Here is a 27,307-nt window from a genome sequence, read left to right as displayed (position 1 = left end):
AGAGCGACTTTCGCGCGCTTTTTCCCCTCGCAAGCAGAGCGAGGCGGCAGGGAGGCTGCGCGGCCCGGGCAGGAGGCGGAGGAAAGCCTCGCTCCTCGCCCGCCGCCCCTCCTTTTCGGCCGCGGCGCCGGGCTTGATGGCGGAGGCGCTAGGCGCCCGCCTCGGTCGGAGCCGCTTCCTCGGCGGCTTCCTTTGCGGAGCGGCCGCGGGCGCCACAGTCTCGGGGCTGTTCCTCACCAAATTCCTCGGAAAGCCCGCCCAGCCGCCGCGCCCGTCCGCGCCCCAGCAAGAAGAACCTCCGCCGCCACCGCTGAGCGGAGGTAAGGAGGCGAGTGCGCAGGCGCGGAGAGGCCGATCCGCCCGGGAAGGTGTAATGGCGCGAGGGAACAGGCGTCGATGAAGGGAGGCCGGGGGGGGGGGGGGGGAGTGCGCAGGCGCAGAGAAGAGGAACGTCCTGTCAGAGAAGGCGAAATGGCGCGAAGGAGCTGAAAGCTCGAGGCTTTCCACCATCTCTTGCTTTCCGTTTGTGTTAGCATGGTGACAGTCACTGTCCCAGCCACTTACATCAATACATCTCGTTGAGCAACCGCAATTGGGACTGGCTACTCACTTATTAAGTGAAATGGTTGCTAAGTGAAACTGCGACCATGCTTATAATCTTACTTCAGCTTTGCTTTACAGACCTGTGAAGGTTGTAAATGTGAGAATTGGTCACAAAGTTACTTTTTCATTGCTGTTGTAACTACGAATGGTTGCTAAACGAGGACTGCCTGTATGCTCAAAATAAGCACTTTTATCGCTCTGAGTGCAGCAGTTCCCACGCAGAAAAAGCAACTTGTTTTTTTGTTGTTTATTCGTTCAGTCGCTTCCGATTCTTCGTGACTTCACGGACCAGCCCACGCCAGAGCTTCCTGTCGGTCGTCAACACCCCCAGCTTCCCCAGGGACGAGTCCGTCACCTCTAGAATATCATCCATCCACCTTGCCCTTGGTCGGCCCCTCTTCCTTTTGCCTTCCACTCTCCCTAGCATCAGCATCTTCTCCAGGGTGTCCTGTCTTCTCATGATGTGGCCAAAGTATTTCAGTTTTGCCTTTAATATCATTCCCTCAAGTGAGCAGTCTGGCTTTATTTCCTGGAGGATGGACTGGTTGGATCTTCTTGCAGTCCAAGGCACTCTCAGAATTTTCCTCCAACACCACAGTTCAAAAGCATCGATCTTCCTTCGCTCAGCCTTCCTTATGGTCCAGCTCTCGCAGCCATATGTTACTACAGGGAACACCATTGCTTTAACTATGCGGGCCTTTGTTGTCAGTGTGATGTCTCTGCTCTTAACTATTTTATCGAGATTTGTCATTGCTCTTCTTCCAAGGATTAAGCGTCTTCTGATTTCCTGACTGCAGTCAGCATCTGCAGTAATCTTTGCACCTAGGAATACAAAGTCTTTCACTGCTTCTACATTTTCTCCCTCTATTTGCCAGTTATCCATCAGGCTGGTTGCCATAATCTTGGTTTTTTTGAGGTTTAGCTGCAAGCCAGCTTTTGCACTTATTTTTTAATAAACTATTATTACTTTGCCTAATGCAGTGCCCAGCCAGAAAGCAAGGTAGAGTTTGATCTGTTTGCACTGTGCTTGGAGGAACAGTGATGAAGTAAATCGGCACATCTTAATTTGGAGTTCACGATATATACACAATCTTCACGTCAATGTGATTTGATGTGACCTCCCATCAGTCACTTCTCTTGACATAATCTGGAATCCTAGGGCTGTCTAAACCTAGTGCAATTGGTATAAACTCATATCTCAGGTCTCTGGCACTTTGTTTTTAGCCTACTGTGCCAGGGAGCATGTCAGAATTTGGTTCTTGGTTCCCCAGAAAGATTTGCAAAGATATATCTATGACTGGGAGGGAATATAGCTTGAATACATCATGGAGTGACAATTTTCATGTCTTCTAATGTGTCAGCACTTCAAAATATTGGTTCACTGGGAATATTTGATTCTTCAATAAAATGCATTTATTGTAATTAATCAAGGTTATGAAACTGAGCCTTCACTGAAGGTGGCCAAGCTCTAGGATAGCTAGTAGAAGCCAAGAAGTTGTCTAAAAAATAGTTTCTGTATAATTTCCAGAGCCTAGATAAACAGGTATTTCATCCCCAGATTTCACTACCATTTAGCATTTGGGAAAAAGATCTTGTTTTGATAGAGGCTTAAAATTAGACTCAAAAACTTTATATAATAATTTTAAAATAAGTTCCATTATCTTTGCTGCTATGATTTTAACAAATCTTATATGAACACATTGTATTATGTAATATTGCATAATTGTTTTATTAGGATTAATGATAGTTTATATAATTATAATTAAATCATTTGTATAAAAGAAATGATTTATTAGAAAAAGGTACGTGATTAATTGCAGTTAATTTGAAATAATGTTTCATGCATTTCAGTTTTGTGCCAATTTTTACAGTTCTTTTTCATGACTTTTTATTTCCACCAGTTTACCATGCTTCATTCATCCATATATATAAAATGTGTATTATCTGAAAATCTGTCTTTTGCACATCTTCACATAACATATTCAACTGGCTATTCAATTAAACCATTAAACCTCAACACACTAAACTGCAAAAAATAACCCAAGGTTAAAATAGCAAAGCTTAGTATGAGTGTTGCTATTACTTCGGTAACTGATCTGGTTAAATATATTGTGTGAACAGAAGCAATACATGATAATTGTATAAGAGTGGAGAATGCCATTTTCTTGTGAAGTGATAATTTAAAGAAACATTAAAAAAGAAATAAAAAGTTATTGGAACCATATGGTATTCTGATTTCTGATAAATTTGTAATAGGTAAACAGTACATCCTGTTTTATGGTATTAGCACTAGTTTTTCTGGTGCTCAAACACTGGGTTAAACACTGTTCCTTTTGTGTGGGAATTTAATGGCATCTGTTACTAACATTTATTGCTCTCAGACTTTGGTTAAGCGCAATGTCATGTGACTGCATCTACTTACGACATCAGTTTCGGCTGTGGTCATTAAGTGCCATGTCACGTGACCATGACTTGCGACTTCCTGCTGGTTTCCCTATTGACTTTGCTTGTCAGAAGCTGGCTGTGAAGGTTGCAAATGGCAATTACATGACCGCGGGACACTGTGATAATTGTAAATAGGCACCAGTTGCCAAGCACCCAAATCGCAACGGGGACACTGCGATGGCTGCAACTTTGAGGAGTGGTTGTAAGTCTCGTTTTTCAAAGCCATCGTAAGTTTGAACGGTCGCTGAACAAGTTGTCAGTAAGCAATGACTACCTGCACTAATATAACTTATAATGTTAATTACATTTTATAGCGTGTACTAAGATGACCACACAATGGAGTGACATACGTGTTTCTTTTCAATGTATTTTCTTTGTTCATTACAACTGGTATTAAAATATATTGCCTTTAATACTTATTTAACTGTATTTGTGGGAAAATAATGCATTTTTACAAAACAAATATAGGATTGTTTTACCATAGCACAAAAATCAAAGTAGCCTATGCTTTGTTGATAAATTGTTACATATAAATGGATTTTTTTTTTAAAAACCTTTCACTTCCTTTCTTACTTCATACAATGAAAATCAATCAACACTATTGAAAAAGTAGTTTTCTCTGCCTCTGTCAATGCAGTATACAGTATAATTATTGGTGACTGTATATTTTGACCATTTATGAGGCTTAGACATATTTGTATTACCGTTATTGTAAAGGTAAAGGTTTCCCTTGACATTAAGTCCAGTCGTGTCTGACTCTATGGGGTGGTGCTCATCTCCGTTTCAAAGCCGAAGAGCCGGCGTTTGTCCATAGACACTTCCTCTGTGGTCATGTGGCCAGCATGACTAAATGAAACGCCGTTACCTGCCCGCCAAAGCGGTACCTATTAATCTACTCACATTTGCATGTTTTCGAACTGCTAGGTTGGCAGGAGCTGGGACGAGCAACGGGAGCTCACCCTGCCGCGCGGATTCAAACTGCCGACCTTCTGATAGGCAAGCTCAGCAGCTGAGCGGTTTAACCCGCAGCGCTATCGCGTCCCCTACTGTTACTGTAAGAATGATAAAATTGAAACCAGAGTTGTGGGTGAAAGTTTTTACTTAATGTGGTGAATTATCTATTTTGCTCTTTCAAAATATGGAAAAGTGTATGAGTATTTTATGTTATTATGTATAAAAGAATTGGCTATCTTTGTTTCAACTTCTCTTGAGGTTAACTTTCCACAGCTAGAGCTCCCCCTGCTGTGAAGCCTGTCTTACTACATTAAACCAAAGTGCCATCTAGTCTGCTAGAAAAGGACATAGGTAGTTACTGAGTCACTTTAAACTAGTTGGTTGCTCTTAGCCTACCTTACTGTAAAGGACTTTTGTGAGGATAAAACATAGAGGACGTTTTGTAGGCTACCTTCCATTCCTTGAAGGAAAAGATAGGATACAACTGGTACCATGTAAATATCTTCCTAGCGTTTTATCATGGGATGTCTTTTTAATCTTTTCAACTGCCTGTTCATATGGTCTAATTTCTCATTCATTGACTTAAATGTCCATAAATTAATTGTATAATATAATATGAATATATGCATCGGACTAATATTTTAAGTAATGCATATTTTGTGGGCTTTTTTCCCTTCTTTTTTCATACAATAAAAATAGAAATTTGAAGGATTACATGATACTGTATAATTATTTTGCTGATTTGTAAAAATGTGGTTATGGTATTTAGGATATGGTGTGTTTTCTCTGTGCCTTTCTTTTGATTAAGTTCTTTTTCTTTCTCTCTTAGAACCTGAATCACCATCTATATTGGAAAAATACGGATTTCCTGCAGCTGGAACTCAGATCAGATATTATACCAATCACGCTCTCTCTTACGATCAGGCAAAACGAGTACCTAGATGGGTGATTGAACATATTTCCAAATGCAAGACTTCAGGTATGTAAACCTTTCTTTTGCCTAGTTGCTGAAATTAATTTCCTTATAAGAAAAGAGGTGCTTCATGTGCCATGTATGGATCATAGAGCTGCAACAGAAGAGTTGTTTCCTTCTTAACTTTGTTCATCTGAAAGTAAGGCTCAGTACAGTGAAGCTTACTTTCATAGAGAGATGCATGGGATTATTTTCTCAGATGAATTTGGGTCTCCATTTACACAGGCTTCGGATATGCATGCTTGAACTCTCAAGCCCATTCACCTTCTTGCTTGCCCCTTGGAGGCATTTGCACACAGTAGGGTACAGGGGAGCCAGGTGTGCTGCTTCTAACTGGCATGCCATCGGAAACTGGTTTGCTTCACCAGAAGCACAACTTCAATAGCAGTTTCCTTCCAATCGGCTTGCATACAGGTGTGGTGAATTCTGATCTCATCATCCCCAGGCAGCTGACAGGGGGTTGGTGTCCTTCTGGAGTGCTGGTGGCGGGGGTGGAGTTTAAAGTCAGCAGCTAGAGATCAAAAAATATTCCAATCATTTTGTACCGGGATTGATGGAGTCAACTTCCCCTTCCACTGTGAGTGACACTTGGGTCCTGCTTTCCAATTGGGTTGGACTACAGCTACCATTGTTCTCAGCATGATCCTGCTGGCTGTGGCTGATAAGAACTGACTTCCAGGACAGCTCCAGAATATTGGGTTAGGAAAAGGCTTTAAGAGCACAATGAAGTGACTAATAGGGTTGGATTCCAAGGAAGTGAACGTTGGCTCCCATTTTTATGATTGAAGTCATTTTTAATGACTTGATCCTGCTTTGTGTGGGCAAACCTCCAAAATTTTGCAGTCCTACTGAAAGCCATCTGAATTGCCACAAAAAAGCCCAAGTCTTAGGTCACCCAGATTTTCATCTCCTCCTCCTCCTCCTCCTCCTCCTCCTCATTATTATTATTATTATTAGAATTGTCCTAATATTGTTCATGGAGGGAATCATATAAATTCATTTATTGTTTAAGGAAGTCACACCGTTAGAGGACCTCTATCTGATGGAATATCTGCATAGACTGTTAATTAATACTCACTGAGAAACCAGATAAGAATCTGATGAATATTCATTTGGAGATGCTTGAGTTCAGTTACTGAGTTTACCTCTTATCTTGAAGTCTCTCTTCTACAGAGCTTTAGACTTCATCAGATTCTTATCTGGTTTCTCAGTGAGTAATATCAATGGCAGAGCATTCTGCAAGATAATTTATCATCATTTCCAATCTTCTCTGCAACAAAAAGTTGTATGGAAATGTTGGAGGCACATTTCCTGCTCAGAGTAGTAATGAGGCCAGTGGGCCTTACCAATGCTTCACTGAATTTGCAACCTCTTAAAATACGCTCTAGGTATCTTTTTAAAAATTTTGCAATTGTGTAAGTTGCTTTCAGTACAGAACTTTTTTGAAACGGAAATTTAACTGAATCATTTGATATCTTGTTCTATAGGCAGTGCAGACAGAAAACATTGTAAATTTAAACCAGATCCTAACATCCCTTCAACGTTCAGTGCCATGAATGAAGATTACATCGGCAGTGGCTGGTCACGAGGTCATATGGCACCAGCAGGGGACAACAAATATTCACCAGTAGGATTGCTGCATATAGTTTGATTCCTTGTTTCTTTGAAGGGGAAGGGATGGAAGGTTAAAAATAATTCAGACTACACCATTTTCAGATGAAGAAGATTGCATGTAAAAATATGGCTGCCAATAGAATCCATAATTCCTAAATCCATTACAGAACAGCCAAAGAACTCTGTGAACCTTATGGAATCTCTGCAGTTTTGTACCTAGATTTTTAGAGAAGAGAAGCAAGTTGATTAAAAAGCTGACTGAATTTGAAGGATCTAGCCTTGCACTGTAATACTGACTGATATAAGAATTACAGATCAGTCTCCAAATATTCGACCGAACCCAAGCTATGCTTTAATGTCTGACTACTTTATTCTGCTTAATTCTGACTTTTTAGCTAGTGTAGGCATCCATCAGAAACTCAATTTTAATTCTTTTTTTTTTAAATAGGAAGCCATGGCAGAAACATTTTATCTATCCAACATTGTACCTCAGAACTATGAGAATAATGCTGGTTTCTGGAATAGGTGGGTGTATTTAAGAAGTGTATAAGTTCAGGGTGAGTTCTGCTTAAATTTCATTATCACACTTCAGCCAGAATTGGAAAGAAGAATAACCAAAACAAGTAAAACACCTCAAATCAGGAGAGAAATCAGAGGAAAAGTGCTGTCAGAGAAAAAAAGTGTGACATACTATTTGTATTCTGATGATCTGGCCCAAAAGCCTCTGCAACTTCTTTATCCAGTGAGAGGAATGTTGCCCAGGGCAAATGGCAGACAGATTAAGCCTTAGACCAGAAGTGTATGTGTGTATGGAGAGAATATGTAATATCTCCCTTCTTGAATACTCACGGTGCATAACAATTTAAGGCACACACAAATCTAATGAAATGGAATGAAATTCGATTAATTAGACACACACTGCTGCAGAAATAGAATTAGTTTGCTTCAAGCAAGGGAAACAGCATGATAATAATTTCTGTTAATTTGGTAGCTACTGATGCAGGCAAGTCCATGAACGGTCAGTCCTCTGTTTACTACTTGCTGTAAACAGATACTGTTATTTCTACTCACTCGGCAAGATGCAAACCAAGCACTGTTTTCTCCCTATCAGCTGAATGCAAATCCAATGCAACTAAGGTGATGGCTTCCTCAATGGCAGAGCTGAATGTCACTAAAATATCACCACTAATAACTTCCCCAAGGAAAGGAACTAATGTAAATCAATGGATACAAGTTTGAATAAATTATCCTGTGTGGTTTATTTTTTCAAGATAGTTGTACACTGGAAAATGATGATGCTGAGAAAAATACTTCAGGAATGCTATTCATAAGGCAGAAATTTGATTTGAAGTTTTTGTATCTGAGTCCCAACTTTTTTTCTCTTCCCTGGTGGGGGAGTTGTAGTTTTAAAATTAAGTTTCTAGTAATGTTTAAAATGGTTAGGAATCATTTTCTTTTGCTTCTCACAATGTATAATTCACCTGGAGATAAGATAGACTAGAAAACCAGAAGTAAAAAGAGTTACGATCTTTTGAAGTACATTGTCTGTTCTGTGCAGCCAAACCTAGTTAGTGCAACCAGCCTAACAGAAATAATAGCTTTTTGCTGTAGAGGGTGAGCAGAGGTACTTTATTAAAGAATGAGGAACCAGCCTGTCAGTTTACCTAGTTTGTCTGACATATTTACAGAGTGGAGATGTATTGCCGGGACCTGACTGAAAGATTTGAAGATGTCTGGATTGTTTCAGGACCCTTGACGTTACCTCAGTTGGATGAAGATGGGAAGAAGAAAGTTGTCTATCAGGTTAGGATTTGCACCCTGTGAACCTTGCCTTCTGATTTTATTGGCACTTCCTTTGCGTGGGCTTGTAATGAATGCAATTGTGAGCTCCCACATGGATGAGGAAAACATGTTTGCAGGAATAGAAGTGCCTGGGCAGTTGAAGAATGTGTTGTCTTTAACTGTAGTATGCAAATAAGGGAATGCATGCAAGAAATCGACCGGAGGCTCAAGTTGCTGAACAAGGGGTAGGTGGCAGTGACTAATACCCACCAAGTCCCCATCCAATCTCACTTAATTTTAATCATTTTTTCCCCCCTCAGAATGCTTCTGGGCCCTATGTAAGCCCACGCAGCCATTTTGTGAATAGACAAGACTTTGCCCCCCACCCCAGGAGAGGATCCACAATAGATTCTCAAAGTTTCAAATGTGCCCAGTGGCCATAAGACTTTCCTACCTTTTGGCTAACATTATTTCCTGTTTTTTTGTGGAAGAAGCAGTGACAGCTCATCAGTGGCAAACAGAGAACAGCTGGGCATGCCTTCTGTACAAAAGGCAGAGAACAGTGTGCTTAAGAAACTAAAATTCTATATCCAGAAAATTAAAAGTTGTGTGATACCTAATATTGGGAGATCTTGTGTAGAAATTCTAGAAATGAAGGATAAAGCATGCATTAAATGTCTAGGGCAAGTTAAGTTTCCTTTATGGTAGTCACAGAAAGGTTGAAAAGTATGCACACTGGCAAAATCCAAGGTTTGTTGTTCCCCTCTCTGGCCCCACTCCTGATTTCACTGATTTCATGATCGCTGGGCATGTGAGCCAGAAACAAGCTCATCCCCTATGAAAGATGTTTAACTCTGAGGGAGAAGGGGAAAGCCACTAAAGAACTATCATGGCATAGGTAGTCCTTCTGTAGCAACCGCAATTGGAACCGGCAACTTGGTCATTAAGCGAAGTGATCACTAAGTGAAAAATCATGTGATTGCGACTGTGCTTATGATTTTACACAGCGCAGGTACTAACTGACTGTAATAGCAAACACGTGACTGAGAGAGATGCTGCGAAGGTTGTAAATATGGGCATTTGTCACAAAGTTACTTTTTCATCACCATTATAACTGCAAATGGTCGCTGTCTGAGGCAGTTGCTAAACAAGGACTACCTGTATTCTTTGTTCCTGCTCAGACAATGTTAATTCTTCATTAGGAAGGAAATTATCCTGAAACTCCAAATGTTCTGATATAGTTGTATCCTGAGAGCCAGTTTGGTCTAGTGGTTAAGGCACTAGGCTAGAAAACAGGAGACTGAGAGTTCTGGTCCCGCCTTGGGCACGAAAGCCGGCTGGGTGCCCTTGGGCCAGTCCCTCCCTCTCAGCCCAAGAGCCAATCAGGCGTGGTAGGAGAGTTCTAGTCCCGCCTTTGGCATGAAAGCCAGCTGGGTGACCTGGGGCCAGTCCCTCCCTCTCAGCCCAAGAGCCAATCAGGCGTGGTAGGAGAGTTCTAGTCCCGCCTTGGGCACGAAAGCCGGCTGGGTGCCCTTGGGCCAGTCCCTCCCTCTCAGCCCAAGAGCCAATCAGGCGTGGTAGGAGAGTTCTAGTCCCGCCTTTGGCATGAAAGCCAGCTGGGTGACCTTGGGCCTGTCACTCTCTCTCAGCCCAACTCACCTCACAGGGTTGCTGTTGTGGGGAAAATAGGAGGAGGAAGGAGTATTAGGTATGTTCCCTGCCTTGAGTTATTTATAAAAAAAATAAAGGCAGGATAGAATGAATGAATGAATGAATACATACATACATACACACACACATACATACATACCATCAGCTGAACTGGTATATCCCAAACCAACTGTCAGCAGTTTTTTTGAAGGCATTTGCTGCAAATGTAGATTGATGACCACACTTGGAATTTGAGAATACACTAGTAGAATATAAATGTACTATATGTGTGGAAATGTAAAAGAATGCCCACAGGAAGAATCTATTCTGTGTCACCAAAGAGGCAAAACACAGTGTTCCATTTTTTCCAGAGCAAATCAAAATGACAGCATCTCATTTTATATATGCTGTTCTCCAGAGGCCATCAGTTTAGTCAGTTTTGTCCTGTAGCAGCTTTTTGCTTCTAAATAACCTTTTTTCCAATAATTTTTCTTCCTTTGCTTCACTCAGATCAAACCCAGATTAAATGCCATTTACAACTTCATCACACTTGCTACAATTTGAGCTTTTCTTCATATTTTGTACTTCACTGAAATCACCTTGTTTAAGGGATTTTCCTATATTTTATTAAATTGAAACAAATCGTCTGTCAAAAATCCCAAAATGGATTAAGAAATAAAAAAGGTATATTTGGTGATTTAAATACACTTATGTTTAAAGAAATGATATCATTTTAGGCTGTAAGCCATATAGCCTTAAGCATCGCAGAGTAATTTCTCTCCCGCCCCCTCCTCACCCCCAGTTTTAATTATTGACTGTATGGTTTGAATGCATACTGTTGTTTATGGGAAATAGTTCAACATTTGGGAATTTACCTCAGTGTTAAATTTAAACCTGTGCTACAAATATATGAAGACAGATTTGCCACCAAAATGTCTTCCTGGGTTGGACAATTCAATTAGTCAGATGTCCTGTTCTTTCTCAGAAGATGTCCTGAGCTGCCAAGCCTCTCTTTTATCTCCCCACTTCTACAAACAGCTTAAAAAGAACAGAATGAGCCATTCTAAGACAGAAGGACGTTCTAAGAGCTCTCTAGGGCATTTTTTTACTGAAGAATTAGGCTTTTTTTTTCTTAATATAAGCCTGCAACTAAATGGTGTGTGAATTAGCCAATAAAGCACATGCATCAATTAATATCTATCTTGTCATTTAATGATACCTATTTACCTATGATTATCTTTCAGTGTTAATGATGTAGAATTAGTTCATTTGTTGTTAAAAATATGAACAGTGGGTATTTCAACCTGTCAGTGTCATTTCGACCCCCTAGAATTATTCATTTTGGGGGGCCCCAGATGTTCTACTTTCACTTTGAACTATCATGGATATGGAACAAACTTCGCTGCGTATCAGTCTAGAAGAAAAGAGTTGTCATTTTTCCAACACTAATAACTTCCTCCTTCCCTTTCCTAGTTCTCAAAAGTCATTGGCTTCTATTGAATTTTCATCATTTTTAAAATTGAGAACAGAATATATATTTATCTACAGCATTTGTAGACTACCCTAATCACTCTGGGCAGTGTACAGCAAAGCAAGAATAAAACACCACCCTTTCCGAGTGCCTGGAGGCTGTGGGGGCCTGGATGGGGGACAACAGGTTGCGGCTGAAGCAGGGAAAGACGGAGTGGCTGTGGATTAATGGCTCCTCGATTTCTGGGAAATTGTCATCTTTAGTTCTGGATGGGGTTGCACTGCCCCAGTCAGACCTGGTGCGTAACTTGGGGTTCCTCCTGGACTCACGGCTCCTGCTCGAAGAGCAGGTGGCAGTTGTGGCCAGAAGGGCCTTTGCACAACTTCATGTTATGTGCCAGTTACGCCCCTTCCTGGAGCAAGAGGCCTTTTGAATGGTCACTCATGCCCTGGTTATCTCCCATATAGACTACTGCAATGCGCTCTACATGGGGCTACCCTTGAAGAGTATCTGGAAGCTACAGCTGGTGCAAAATGCAGCTCCGCGGGCGATCTCAGCTATTCCAAAATCAGCACATGTCACCACTTTGCTCCGCAAGCTGCATTGGTTGCCGGTATGCTTCTGGGTCCAATTCAAGGTGTTGGTTATCACCTTTAAAGCCTTACTTGGCATGGGTCCAGGCTACCTAAGGGACCGTCTCATCCCTATCACATCAACCCGTCCCACCCGGTCGTGCAGAGAGGGCGTGCTACGGACCCCATCTGCAAGAGAACTCCATCTGGGGGGGTCCAGGAGGTGGGCCCTCTTGGTGACAGCTCCCGCCCTTTGGAATATCCTTCCCCCAGAAGTGAGATTGGCTCCCTCCCTCCTGGACTTTAGGAAACAACTAAAGACTCGGTTCTGTCATCGTGCCTGGGGCGGGAGGGAGAGTAGCCATTCTTGGGGATGGCTGGTCTCTTAGAAGGACGCTGCTCTGCTTGCGAATCACAGAGAACGCCATTGGGTTCTTATTAGATTTATTTTATTATGTATGATAGCATTTTATAGTTTTATATTTCTCTTATTTATATTTTACTGTAAACCGCCCAGAGTCCCTTTTGGGAGAGGGGCGGTGAGAAATTTGATTAATAAATAAATAAACAAAAAACAAACAAAAAACAGCCATTAATAAAAAACACAGTACAAGTTACACAGACAGACATATGCTCACAGTGATCAATGGAATAAAAGGGTTTCAAAGCCTTCCAAAATGCAAGAAGGAAAGTAGCCAACATACCTCTGGGAATTGAGGGTACCAGAATGTGGGGGCTGTTACTAGGAAGGCCCGCCATCTAGCCCACAGACATCTCACAAGGTGGGAGAATCTCTCAGCAGCTCCTTGTAGTTGTTCGGACCTGATGAGCAGATTCAATTTTGGCAAGGTGACACCTGATAATACTGGTATATGGTTTTATAACTAGCAGTATGAGTTTGATGCAGAGACTGACAGTCGGTACATTGACTTGAACATTGCCCCTGCAAGTTGTCTATAAAGGCGGCCTTGTGTAGTGTGCGTTACAGTAATCTAGCTGGGGGGCGATGAAAATGAGAGTTACTGTACTGTCACCAGGTATCTTGGTCTAGGAAGGGTTGCAACTGATACACTGGCTGGAGCTGGGCAAGTGCCTCCCCTGCCCCCCCACCCCCCCGCCATGACTTCTCTCAGATGTCTTTCCATCAATGTCACCAGAGCAGTGTAAAGCAAACAAAAATAATGTGTCCTGAGTGGCATTTAAGCACTAAGAGGTGGAATAGCAATAATTATATAAAATACAATAAATAATATATAGAGCAATTTAAAGAAACTTAGAATATTTTAAATCCAATCAATAATCATTTTTAAGACTTCAGATTAAGAAACATTTTGACACTTCTGAAGTGCTAGAAATTAGTGTGCTAATCATAGCTCTGGAGCGATCAGTCTGTGTTACGACAGCAATGCAGGAGGAAGGCCCTCTTCCATGTGCCAATCAATCAGGAATCTGTGAGTGTGTATCTTCAGAAAGCCTTTGCTCCAGATCTGATATATACCAGTTTATGTACTATGCTTCAAGAAAGTATTAACTAATCCTAAAATGTGGAATCATTGGGTTAGAAAACGATTCAAATCCAAAGTGCCAGGCTTTATTCTTAAATCGTAGAGGCACAGAAGGTACAAAAGAGAAAAGCAGCTTGCCAGGTGAGCTGTCCTGATACAAAAGGACGGGAATTCTGGCTCTTATTGTCTGTTGAGAAGATGAGGCAGACCATTTCTGGTCTGAGAACAGAAATGGGGGGTTCTGGCCTTGGAAAAAGAGGCTAGTCCGTAAGAGTGCAGAAGATGGTGCCGGGAAAACCTGTTGACCAAAAGGACCCTGGGCCAGGCTTAGAGCTGTAGAAGATACAGTGAGAGCCACTGAGGATGTCTAGTGTGGAAAAGGAACGACTGGGAAAATACAGTTGTCTTCAAGCATCTGAAGGGCTGCCATGTAGAACATTGGTGGACTCGTTCAGTGATGTCCAAGAACAGCGTGTTTATATTACAAGGAAAAAGATTTGGTTGTGACATTTTGAAGAATTTTACAATTTATTTATTTTTATTCATTCATTCATTCATTCATTCATTCATTCATTCATTCGATTTATATTGCCGCCCATCTCAAACTAGTGACTCTGGGCGGCTAACAACAATAAAAACAGCAATGATATAAAACAATAAGAACAATAATAAAAATTAAATATAACCTATAAATATAGATGCAGCCGAGTGATCTAAAAGCCATGGTGTTAACATAACCATGAAACGGGGCCCTTCCCGCACCTGGGGCCCCAGCCCGGGCACAAAGCCAGGTCTTCAAGGCCTTCCGGAAAGCCAACAGGGTCGGGGCCATCCTAATCTCAGGAGGGAGGAGGATATTCCAGAGGGCGGTGCCACAGCAGAAAAGCCATGCTTCCTGGTCCCTGCCGGCCGACATTCCTTGCCTGACGGGACCCGGAGCAGGCCCATCCTGCTGGGCCGGATTGGACGGGCAGAACTAACTGGGAAAAGACGGTCCCTAAGATAACCCGGTCCCAATGGTGGTGGTAATGGTAAAAATTGTTCAGCTGAAGCAGACTGACTCATGAAGTGGTCGACTCACCCTTGCTGGAAGTGTTTAAACATAGGCTGGATAGCTACCTATTGGGAATACTGTTACAGAGGATTCCTGCACTGTGGAGTTGGAGTGGGTGATCACCAACCCTGACAGTCTATGATTCTGTGAAAGGTGACCGGGGGCTACTGTGATCAAATGAATTGGAAATGCTTCAGGGTTGGGCATTTTCCCACTAACTGGTTGGTCAGTTACAGTTACTCCTGTAATTTGTTGACTGAGTCATTATTTATATGCATCAGCAGTGCTCTAGGAGCAAGTCCCTTTCATTCAATAAATGTAGAAAGCACAATTCCTAAGAGTTTTGTCAGCTGTAAAATGCATAATCAATTTGGCTCTGCCCCTCTGTGGTCCTCCCAGGCGTTATTCTCAATCTCTCAAGCCTTTCCCCTGCTGCTTTGTCAAAAACAATGGATCTTTCAGTCAGTCAGGGTAATGTTGATGAAAGATTCAGCTGCAATGTATTGATTAAACTGCTGGGTCACTATTAAAAAGACCCAGTTTCAAATCCATCCTTGGCCATGGAAGCTGACTGAATGACTTTGGGCCAAACACTGTCTCTTAGCCCAATCTCAGTTATATAGCTATTGTTAGTGGGGAAACTGTGAAGGAGGGAGTGCTACGTATGCCATTGTGCACTCCTGGATGGAAGATGGGTTATAAATCTGACAGACAAAACAATGAACATAATAGAGAGCTCTATAACTGACTGGCAATCAGAATATATAATTGTACTTAGTAAATAAATTTTATGTTTATAATTTTTTTCAAATGATACTGCTATTGGAAAACAAACAAATTATCAAAACACAGGGCTGATTCTATACTTAGGACAAAACAGTAGAATGATACACATCTTTCCAAAGAATGACATCAGTATTTTTAAACAGAAGTATGAAAAGGAGATGCAAAATCAGTAATGCAGAACATAAGAGCTGATATACTGTAAGTATATGTTAATATTTCCTCATAATTTTTAAGAAAAATGACTTCTGAATAATGAATTTGTTGCTGTTTTATAGAGGGCTATAAAAGACCCATATTACCCTGTTCAGAAGAGCTGTGTTTTAATTGGTTTTCTGTGTTTTCCATATTTTCATAATTTCTGACAATATGTGAAGCAGGGTGCCAAAGCCTCTTGGAATCAAGATTTCACTTACTGTTGACTGAAAAATATAGTAAAGAAGGAATCTTTCAGTTAATATCGACTCAAAGCACTGTAAAAACTCTTTCTAACAGGTTTTTCAGATAGAGAAGCTGAGTAGGCTCCTACAAGACAAAATCAGTAAAAACTCCCAGCTCCCAATTCTCAGCATTATACAACTTCAATCATTCAGCATTTGTAGCTGAACAAACGGAAACTAGTGATCAAGAGGATTCTACACAGCTCTGCTGTTAATTTCCTTTCTCTAAAGGATCCTTTTAAGAAAGCTCAAGGGAGCCAGGCCCTAGGGGTGAGATCACTTGGAATAACATTATCTGTAGAAATAGATTTCATGGTCAGTGTCATCCCTCAAGTGTCAGTTCAGATGAAGTACTACTTTGGAGACATTGAATCAAAAGAAGCCTTAAGCATAATCTAAAATAAGGATACTGTGATTCCAAATCATATCAGAAAACTATTGCAGCTATTATTACAGCAGCAAAACTTTTATATGCACAAAGATGGAAAGATTCACAAATCCCTACAGTGGGAGAATGGATGATTAAATTAATGGAATTGGCTCAAGTTAATAGCGTTGATAAGAGAAAATACCGTGTCTGGATTTGTTTCTACTTGGCAACCACTTTTAGACCTTTTGCTTGTATCCAAAAAAAAATGAAGTTTTGATTTTGGGATTTGATAATTAAATGGTTTGATTTTATAGAAATAATGTTACTAAGGTTTAACTAATGGTAAGAGATTATATATGTATAAGATGCATTTATATCTGTATTGGAGAAGGTCGGAAGTCACTTTCTTTTTTTGCTTTCTATTCCGCACTTCTATTGTTTTTTCTTTTTTCTTTAGTTCTGTATTCTGTCTTACCTATACTCTATATTTTGTGTTGTAACTATACTTTGAAAATCAATAAAGAAAGAAAACTATTGCAGCTAAATGAATGTTTGGAAACACCCGATATCCTTCCTTATTTTTGATTTTAAGTTTGTGGCTAAATCAATTAATTTCAATCAGTTTATATCAGAAATGTCTGTGGTTCAGTTTGACATTAGAATCCATTGTCTTTGACTGAAATTAAATCAATAAATGTCTGCGCAGTATATAATTAATTGATGGTATTCATTACTGTATAACTAGATGTTTTAATGGCCCCTAGCATCAGAGGCTTTTAAAATGGATTACAGTAGTTCATTTGTAAGCAAGCTAGTTGTTATTGCCATCATACCTGGCTTTTGATTCTCCTTTGCTTGATTGGTCATCTTTCCAGACATTATCATGATGTGGTGAGGCCTCAATTATAGTTGAGTAACACTGTTCAAGGGGGACGCGGTGGCGCTGCGGGTTAAACCGCTGAGCTGCCGATCGGAAGGTCGGCGGTTCGAAACTGCGCGGCGGGGTGAGCTCCCGTTGCTCGTCCCAGCTCCTGCCCACCTAGCAGTTTGAAAACATGCAAATGTGAGTAGATCAATAGGTACCGCTTCGGCGGGAAGGTAACGGCGTTCCATGTCGTCATGCTGGCCACATGACCACAGAGGTAGTGTCTTTGGACAAACGCCGGCTCTTCGGCTTTGAAACGGAGATGAGCACCGCCCCCTAGAGTCGGACACGACTGGACTTTACGTCAAGGGAAACCTTTCCCTTTCCCTTTTAACACTGTTCAAAGATAAGGTAGAGTAGATTTATTTTTTTTTCTTGGTCTTCACACCAAGAAGCACTTTGGAAATGAAAAGGTCACTGGGTTACAAAGAGAATGTTTGTGGATTCTCTTTTAATTTGGTTGACATTGCCTTTGATGCAGAGAGAACTGGGCAGAGTTGGGAAAGGTGTTCCAGCTGTCAGGTCTTCATGGACTTTTATTTCTATTGACGTGCAGAGATCTTAAGTAATTGTCCTCCCTGAGGCAGAGCCCAGGGGATTACCACAAATTTTGTTGACTCTGAAATTTTGTTGCATTGTTCGGTCAACTAGGGAACACGAAGTCCATAAGATCTTGATAAATTCATATTTCATACTCTACCTTTTCCTGTAGGCAAACCAGCAAGCATCGTCTTTTTTGGGTGTTGATCACTATTAATTTCTTCAGTACATTCTCTGATCCTACCAGAAAAGAGTTATAAGGTATTATGCACACAGATTCTACAATGCTGGAAGCACTATTGTCACATTTCAAGTAGTTCATTGGGGGAAAGGTGAAAACACATTTCCATTTGAAGGTCAACTAGAGCGTCTTCTTTTCCCTCTTTCTCAAAAACAAATCTTGCCTTTTTATATTGAATTTAAGTTTTTTAATGTGAGTCTGTACATTCTCTACACTAGAAAAAGAATGCCAGTGTTGTCCATTAACGCCCCCCCGCCCTTTGTAGCCATACAGCATAATAAATAAACATATTAACTTGTTTAAGGATTTTTTTGTAGCTCAGATACTTCCAGAGTTGTCAGTAACATTGTTTTAAGATGCTAAAAATAAGTATTATTGCAGCATTTAATTGGTAAGTCAAGTTTTGCAGATTTACCTATAAAAGGTAATTTAAGTGGTGAAATGCAAATTACATACATTCTATTTCTTCTCATTACTGATTTTATTTTATACACTGTTCCTTCAGAATGAGCCCAGGGTAATGTGGACAGTGCTGATACAGGTGGTCCTCGTTTAATGACCACTTGTTCAGCGACCATTCAAACTTGCGACAGTGCTGAACGAGTGGTAGTTACAACTGATCCTTGAAGTTCCAGCCATCGCAGCACCCTTGCGATCACCTGATCTTGATTTGTAACCTTCCCCACCAGCTTCCCACAAGCAAAGTCAATAGGGAAACCGGCAGGGAGTCGGAAGTTGTGATCACCTAATGACCCACACGGTCCCCACTTAACAACAGTAACTGGGGACTGCCGGAACTGCCATCGCTAAGTGGCGCGATCACATGACTTCCTGCTTTATGACCGCATTGCTTAGTGATGAAAATTCTGGTCCCAATTACCATCGTTAAGCAAAGACTACCTGTAATAGAAAAACATACACAATCCAGAGGCAATAATTATACATTTAGTTGTACACTGAAAAGCCTTCTATCAAATATCCCTCTAGGATATTTTTTTAATGCCAGGAAAGGCTTGTGTTTCTGAATGCATTTCATTAAGCTGGCTTTAAGAACAAGATATGATGTATGTTTCTTTTGTATCTGGTCAAACCCAGATCCTGGGATGCCCTGAGAGAAGTGATTCATCCCACTTGCCATTTGAATGGTTAGAGGGGGGCCTGAATTAAAAAGAGATTCAGCCTTGTGGCAAGCGGAGCATAGGATCAAATCTTACTATGGAAATCAGAGGTGGGAAAGGTGAGAATGCTGGTTGAATGTTCCAGATTGGAGACTGCATTTTTAACTGTGCTGATAACTTACTAATCTTCTGATTATCTGGTCATTCATATAGTCCTGTTTTTGCTTTCATGTTAGGAAAAAAGACTTTTCAATAATAATGTTAAAAATGTTGTCGATGTTCAGGACCACTTCCGCCAAGCTTCTTAGCAGCATATTGTCAACCTAAAACAGACATCAAGAGGAAATCCACTACACAGAGTCTAGGACTTTCAGCTTCTTTTTATTTCTTCCCTTCCAATATAATTTAGTTTAGAATGAGATGCCTATCTAGAATTAGAAGAGAGTGGGAAACTAAATCTCCTAGCATCCAGCACAGTTAGAATCCTTTGCTTTTGCTGCATTATTCTACAATAGAAGGAGATGTAAAACATTAAAAAAAATGCCTTTTCTTAGGATAAAAAGGAAGTTTGTTTATTGTATTTTAAAATTGCTTTTAACATTTTAAAAAGTTTTGTTATTATATAAGACATATTCATTAATTGTTAAATGTGAGAGAGATTGAAGAGCAGATGATTAATGATAAATGATAAATTACTTCATTTATCATCAGCCGTAAGGTAATTTATAATGATGGTATAAAGAAAACTGGGACATCTAAATACCATTGCAGTAAATGGGACAAGCTTGAAACCCAGTAATGTTGTTCTGAGTCCATTTGGAATATATTAACAACTATAACAAAGTACATCACTGGTTAGAATCATAGAATTGGAAGGGACTTTGGATGTGTTCTAGTCCAATCTTTGTCCATCCCAGACAAATAGCTGTCCAGCCTTTGCTTAAAAATCTCCAGCGATGGAGCACCCATGGCTCCAGGTCAGGAAATTCCTCCTTATTTTGGGTTTGGACTTCCTCTGTAAAAATTTCACCTATTGTTTCGGGTTTTACTCTCGGAAACTACAGAGGGTAAGTCACGCTTTCTTCACTGTGACAACCTTTCAAATATTTGAAGTCTGCTATCATAACTCCCCTTAGTCTTCTCTTCTTTCAGGACCACTCCCATCAAACTTAGCAGCTTCTCTTCTTTAGGCTAAACATACCCAATTCCTTTAACCATTCTTCATAGGGTTTAGCTTCTAAGGCCTTCACCATCTTTGTCACCCTTCTCTGCACTCTTTTCAGTTCTTACTATCTTTCTTGCATTGTGGTGACCAGAAGTGGACACTATTCTAGGTGCAGTTTGACAAGAACAACATAAGGTAGAGCTATCATTTCGTGAGATCCCAAATTTATACCTCTATTGATGCAGGCCCGGCATCAGCTCGTTTGGCACCTGCTGGCTGGTGCTTAATCTGTGGTTTGCACTGTAAGGATGCCCAGATCTTTCTTGCAGGACTACTGTCGAGCCAGTTCATCTGGTTTTTCTTACCTAAGTGTAGACCCTGACATATCTCACCACCAAACTCCATTTTTTGGGTTAGGACTCAAAGTCTGCCAAGATCCTTTTAACCTTGAGCCTGTCTTCTAAGGTGTTAGCAATACTCCCTCCAGCTGTGATGAACATCCCTTCTATCCCCTCACCTAAGTCATTTATAAAAACATTGAATAGCATTAGGCCGAACACAGAGGTACCCCACTGGATGCCTTCCTCCATGTTGACATAGAAACTTTTCAGGGCCACACGTTGGGTATGGTTGTTCAACCAACTGCAAACCTCTATGGTAGTGGGACCATCCATCCAACATTGTTCCATTTTATCAAAAAGGAGGCTAAGCTGACTTTATCAAATGCCTTATTGAAATAGACTACATCCACAGCATTCCTCTGATCTTCTAATCTAGTCATTTTGTCAAAAGCAATAAGATTTCTCTAGTCTGGCCTGTTTTAATAAATCTGTGCTAACTTCTAGTGGTCACCTTGTTCCTTTCTAAATGTTTGCATACCTACTGCTTGATTATCTTCTAGAACTCTCCCAGATCCTTATGTCAGGCTGACCAGTCTATAATTTTCTGAGTCCTCTTTTTCCCCATTTTTCAAGATGGGAACAACAACAGCTTTTCTCCAGCACTCATTCTTAGTTGATAATTGTCTATATTGCAATTGACCACTCTGGCTAATTTCAGTGGAGTCTTTCCTTGCCTTATTTAGAGTTGCCTCGAAATGAACATTTTGCATGCAAGTCCTGTGTGCTCTCACAGAGCTGTAGTCTTTCTTTACATTGTATGGCATCTGAAAATTGCACTCTAATTACACCTATGGAACATAAGCATGCCACACATGTCTTTATCGAGATTGTTCCTTGGACATAAATGCTATATTGCCTTGCCAAAACATCCCAGTTACCAAATGATAATTCTGATAAGGTTTACAGTTGCATGACTCGTGTACCTTTCAGTTTGCAGAATCTCTGTGATCAGTGCAAATTGTTGGACCAGTTTCTGTTATAAACCATACATTCCTACTTTGCTTGCGTTAAAAGAATATAAGAAGATCCCTGTTGGGTCTGGCCCTAGGCCCATCAAGTCCAGCTTTCTGTGTCACTGAGTAGCCATCAATCTTAGTAGCCGTTTAAAGCCTGAGCCTCGCGAACCTCTCCGCTCCCTTTTAAAACCATCCAGGTTGGCTGCCCAAGGCGCACAGTTCTCGTCTTTTGAGCTGTAGAAAATACTTTTCATTCCAAGAACTCTGGATGTGACTTTAGTGGCCCAGGGTTAGGATTTCTCTCTCTCTCTCTCTCTCTCTCTTTCCTTCCCCCCACCTTCTGCCTTTACAATATGTCCTCTGTGTCTTCATGTCTCAGGACTGGACTATTCCCTGAGGGTTTCATGCCTTGGAAAGTTCTCAGGCTCTCAGCAGAGACAGTTGGATTCATACACGGTTTTAGTTTGTATGGGAACAGCACATGAAGGCATCACTATCTTATAATTAAGCAGAACAGTTCATGCAGCCCTTTCTTTTAACACAACGTACAAACAAAAGATGAAATATCAAGGTGGGGGGCTGAGCCATGCCAGGTAATATTGAAGAGAAAATGTGATTGTTTCTTTGCAGGTCCTTCAAGATACCACAATCCTAAACTCCATTTCCCTCCCCTTATCTGCTGCCAACCAATATCCTTTTTTCTGTTATTACTCATCTTACAATTCTGGTGGGAGCCCTATGGGGGCTTATTATAACCTAATATTCCTGGTTATCTCTGTTTAGAAGATAGGAATAAAAACGGTCTTATGTCTCCCAGTAGGCTATGGTAACAATAAAAAAAATCTTTGAATAGTGTTCAAATGTGAGGTTGAGGTATGTCAAATACGGGGAAGTGAAGACAAACAACCTAAGTTCAGATTAATTAGAATTCCAAAATAATAGTATACCCACACCCACATAGAATAGATTTATACAGCTTAATTTTAGTTAAATAGAGAGACAGAACCTATGACAATGCCTTGACTACAGGAATGACATTCAGAATAGATACAAGATATCAAACAGTTGCACTATAACATTATATATTTTGTTTAATATATGCTGGCTTTTAACCAGAGCAAGTCACTCTTAACCTGGGAAGGAAGCTAATGTTCTCTAGCTAATATTCATGGCGTGGGACCAAGTTATTTGAGGGACCCCCTCTCCCCAACTACATCTGCCTGTCCCATCAGGTCTGGCAGAGAAGGCCTGCTGTGGGTTCTGCCTGTCAGGGAATTACATCTGGCAGGTCCCAGGAGGTGGGCCTTCTCTCCTGTGGCACCCGCCTTGTGGAATCTTCTCCCCCCGGAAGTGAGGTTAGCCCCATCCCTCTTAACATTTCACAAGCCCCTCAAGACCCGGCTATGTGATCAGGCCTGAGGGGACCGGGGAGGATTTGCGATGGTTCCCTTACTACAGTTCATATCATCCTCTCTTGTTTTGTGTGCTTTTGAATAGTGTTTATAGTTTTAATTATTGATTTGTATGTATTTATCGGTTCTTTAATTGAGTGTTGCACGCCGCCCAGAGTCACTTTCTTGTGAGACGGGCAGCAATATAAATATGATCAATCAATCAATCAAATAATTCAGTCATTATATTGTACATTACATGGTATACAGTAATTCAGGCATTTGTTCAACATGAATTCTTCATAAAGAGCACTGGAAGTTTAAATATATACACACAGATGCAATGTTTGCAATGGTTCCCTTACTACAGTTCATATCATCCTCTCTTGTTTTGTGTGCTTTTTAATAGTTTTTTTATAGTTTTTAATGATTATTGTCTTATATATATTTATTGGTTTTCTTTTTAACTGAGTGTTGTATGCTGGCCAGAGTCATTCTCTGTGAGATGGGCAGCTATATATCTATAATAAATAAAATGTTTCACTGCTGCTGCGGTAAATGGTGACTCCTTTATCATTTCTTATGTGTAGATAGATGTTCACAAATCAAAGAAGACTAGCATCTTCTAATGCTTTCTGCTCCCTCAACAGAAGGGCATAGCTGTCTGTCCTAAATGACAGGGAGAGAACTGTTGGGTTTAAATAAAGGAGATTGATGCTACCGTTCTGACTGTTGGGTAAAACATCCACTGGGTGGCACTAGGGCATCGTATATACAAAATGTTCAGGGTGAAGATAGTCCTTTTAAATCAATACAGGCATAGCTTATTAACATGCTGATTTTTTTTTCAGCTTCCTTGAACTGAGCAATCATGTGGAACAATGCACATTACTTGTCTGAAGAATGCACTATAATCATAAAAAGTACGTTATAGTGCAGTTCACATGGTGAAAATAAGATTTTGGTTGCTATGTTTGTCAGGAGGTTAATAGTAAGATTCTACTTTGTGCAAGATGCTACTACCTCCTGTTATAAATCACAAAGGAACATTAGAGCTCAGAATAGAAAATCAACCACTCCATAGTCACCCTTCCTTCAGTCCAGATGTTCTAGGGGTTGATTGTGGATTGTTGAGTCTCACACAGCTTGCCAGTGGACCTAAATGTCTATATCTACTCTTCCTTCCATTCCATTCCTTTCCTAGCCTCCCCACAATCCCTCACAGAGATGCTGAAGCTCTGTGCATGCAGAAGCTATCTACTTTTTTGCTTCAGATGAATTTCACATTCTCCAAACTCTCTTGTAACATGGAACAGAGCAGGAAAAGCTGATACCTCTACAGAGCTCAATGTATTTAGACCTTAAAAAGATGAAAGGCACGAATGTTACTTTCAGAATTTCAGTGGGACCCAAGCTTTCTTTACTAGTGTTCTCCCCACCCCCAAAGGAAAAAGCATAAAGCCTTTAAGAATCCTTCCACATATCAACCCAGTATTCATGCACAAGTGTGTTCTTTATTCTTGTGATTTGGAGTCCCAGTAACATGGAAGCACACTTTTGAAAAGCAGTGTTACTTACTGAAGCTTGAATTTATTGTCAAACATACTGTAGTGCTGTGTGTCTCTGTTTTGTGTGGTTAAAGGTAACAGGTTGATACGTTTGGGATAACTGTCTTCCCATATATTTGCCTGTGTTACATGAGTGTTTATGTGTATGAGTGTATGAGTTAATGAAAATGTTGAAATTATCTTCTGTAACTAACCAATATTCTAAGAAAACAGTCAGCATGTCTCAATAAAATTCATCTGTCCTTGGTAAATACTTTCTATTCTTGCAATCACAATAAATGTAATGCCTCTTCATTTTGATAAGTTTAATAGCAAATTAGATGTATAGGGTACAGGAGGAAACTTGTGCAATCAGTGTTCTCTGCACAACAGCTAGCTACCCTCATCTGTTTAACCCACTAGAGTCTTTATGGAATGTTTTTGCTAAGCTCTAAAGCACAAATAAACTGCTTTAATTGCTCTGACTTCCTTAGATACCAGTAGTTCCTGAGAACTTTCTGTTACAGTACAGAATTGTAAATGATAATATATCCTTCTCTAACCTAGGGATGGGTTGAATTACAAATCCTAGTATCCCAGCCAGTATGGCCATCATGTATGGAGGACACCAGTTGAAGAAGGCTATACTAATAGCAAGTTCAATCTCCAGGATTGATGGAGGCATCAGCAGGATTGGGGAACTCCATAAGTTTACAACAGGGGGAGGGAACCCTAGGGGGCAGACAATCCAGAACAGACCCCAAAGAACTGATCATGCTCAACCAGTGATTAAGGGCTTGCTTAAGAAGATTCAAATTGGATGGGGAACAAAAGGAATGTAATGGAATTTCCTGGATAAAAGCTAGCTAGCTAGCTAGAGTATTGAAGGGAATTGTTCTGTGTCACATTGTTTTGTTGCATTTCTCACTTGCTCTTTATATTTGAGACCATTAATTCCTTGACACGGTTAAAAGATCCTAGAGAATAGCTCTTTAACCATGCTGCGTGTGTCACTTGGGTCATACACCTTCACAGGGAATTAACGTCTCCTTTCCAACCTTTTTGCAATGTCTTTGATCAATCTAGAGGAAGAATTAACTTGTTTCCTTTTTAACCATACTGGTTTATTTTTTTATGGGTAGATATACTGTCAACCGTTAGCTTTTGTTTATTTGGCAGATCTACATGACAGGGTTACAAATGATTTGATACTGCATCAGAGCAGTTTTCAATAAGTCTGGTCACTAAGTTTATTGTTGGTTTGGCAGTTCCATGTTACATCAAAATGAGATCTGGAGTTGTGCCCTAGTTTAAGATGAGTTTGAGTGATACAATCTCTCCTTTCTGCCGATAGGTAATTGGAAAAGATGATGTGGCTGTACCTTCTCATCTGTACAAAGTAATTCTTGCCAGACGAAGCGAAGTACCCAAAGATCCTTTGGTACTTGGAGCCTTTGTGATACCCAACAACCCTATTGGCTTTGAGCATCAGCTCCAGGAATTCCAAGTTGGCATTGAAGACCTGGAGAAAATGTCCGGTCTTGTTTTCTTCCCAGAAGTGAATAAGGCCAAAGATGTTAGAAATATCTGTGAGGTTGAAACTTGCAAGCTAATGGGCCTGGAAGAATTTACTTTATATATCACAACTCGGAAGCTGCAGAGTGCAAGGACCCTGGAAAGGTTGGGGAAAATTATGTCTGAGTTGCGTGAAAAAGGAATTGAACCTGATGAATATCTCTTAAAGGTTTATAACAAGAAGAAGGAAGAATTAGCTGTAGAAACCACAGCAGAAGGTAGAGAAAGAAAAGTTGGTTGATCTTTAAAAAAAAAATTGGTGTTATATTTTCAGAGATGCTGTAGCTGTTAAGAAAGCTTTCATAAGCATTCTCTTTGGCTCAGTTCCAATGATAACTGGACCTTTGCTTTGTGAAATTGAAACATAAACCTGTGCTGCAGGTTGATAGTGGTGCTTTCCTAAGTTACCATCAGATACTCAATTTATTTGGGATCCTTTCATGAAATACTAGAAAAAAATACTGGGAATATAAGCAGGGTTTTTTCAATGTTACCTGCTTTTCCAATATGTTTCCTTTAGAAGTGTTTTGTTCTACCCCTTAAGATTATATCACTGATTAATTTGATGTTTTTTAAGAAATTAAATAATATCTTTCTATTATTTTCTCCCCCCCCAGCTGCTTTCTTCATGGGAATTTGATTAAACCTGCATTTCTAATTCTTTATAATCTAGGTATACAGCATAAACCACCCACACTCTATATAATCTTAATGTAAACCTATTACAATAATATCTCATATTGGGCTCACATATACTGTCATGGTTTGTTAAACTGTGATGTAATTACAAAAGCATCAGTGATTGGATTCACAATGGCCGGGTCAGGCAACGTACTAAAATAAAACCAAGTGAACCATATAATGTCTTAGTGTGTGAATCCAGTCAGCTAAATGTCTTTAATGTTCTACTAAGCCAACTCAATTTTTTTTATTTCGGCCAGCCGTTTTTTAAAGAAACCTGATTGTTTTTTGTTTGTAATAATATGTCATTATAATGTATTAATGGTATTACTGTCCTGAATTAAATCTTCCTTGATTCTTCAGACTAAGCATCCTTACTGCCATCACAGTGACCTCATCTTTAGATTGGCCCATTAACGTCCTGCTTTAACACTGCTTTTATTTTTCTCCCATTTGCAACTTGAGGACGTGTTTACTTGACAGATGGGTTGATGCACTGAGAATCTTATTTTGTGATTCTAAATAGTTTTTAAATAAAGATTTTCCCAAGA

At 40.2% G+C, this 27,307-nt stretch overlaps 1 protein-coding gene across 1 annotated transcript; it reads left to right on the top strand.

Moving 5' to 3' along the window:
* The first annotated feature begins 117 nt into the window (after positions 1-117).
* Positions 118-27,307, top strand: EXOG (exo/endonuclease G). Its single transcript, XM_063303335.1, has 6 exons — positions 118-320; positions 4,832-4,981; positions 6,463-6,602; positions 7,038-7,114; positions 8,278-8,392; positions 25,855-27,307. Exons 1-6 carry the CDS (start codon positions 137-139, stop codon positions 26,314-26,316), a joined length of 1,128 nt encoding a protein of 375 aa, XP_063159405.1. The 5' UTR covers positions 118-136; the 3' UTR covers positions 26,317-27,307.

This window comes from Candoia aspera, chromosome 4 (genome assembly GCF_035149785.1).
Source record: "Candoia aspera isolate rCanAsp1 chromosome 4, rCanAsp1.hap2, whole genome shotgun sequence".
Classification (NCBI taxonomy): Eukaryota; Metazoa; Chordata; class Lepidosauria; order Squamata; family Boidae; genus Candoia; species Candoia aspera.
The sequence above is the reverse complement of the archived record's forward strand: the minus strand, read 5'-3'. Positions and strand labels throughout refer to the sequence as shown.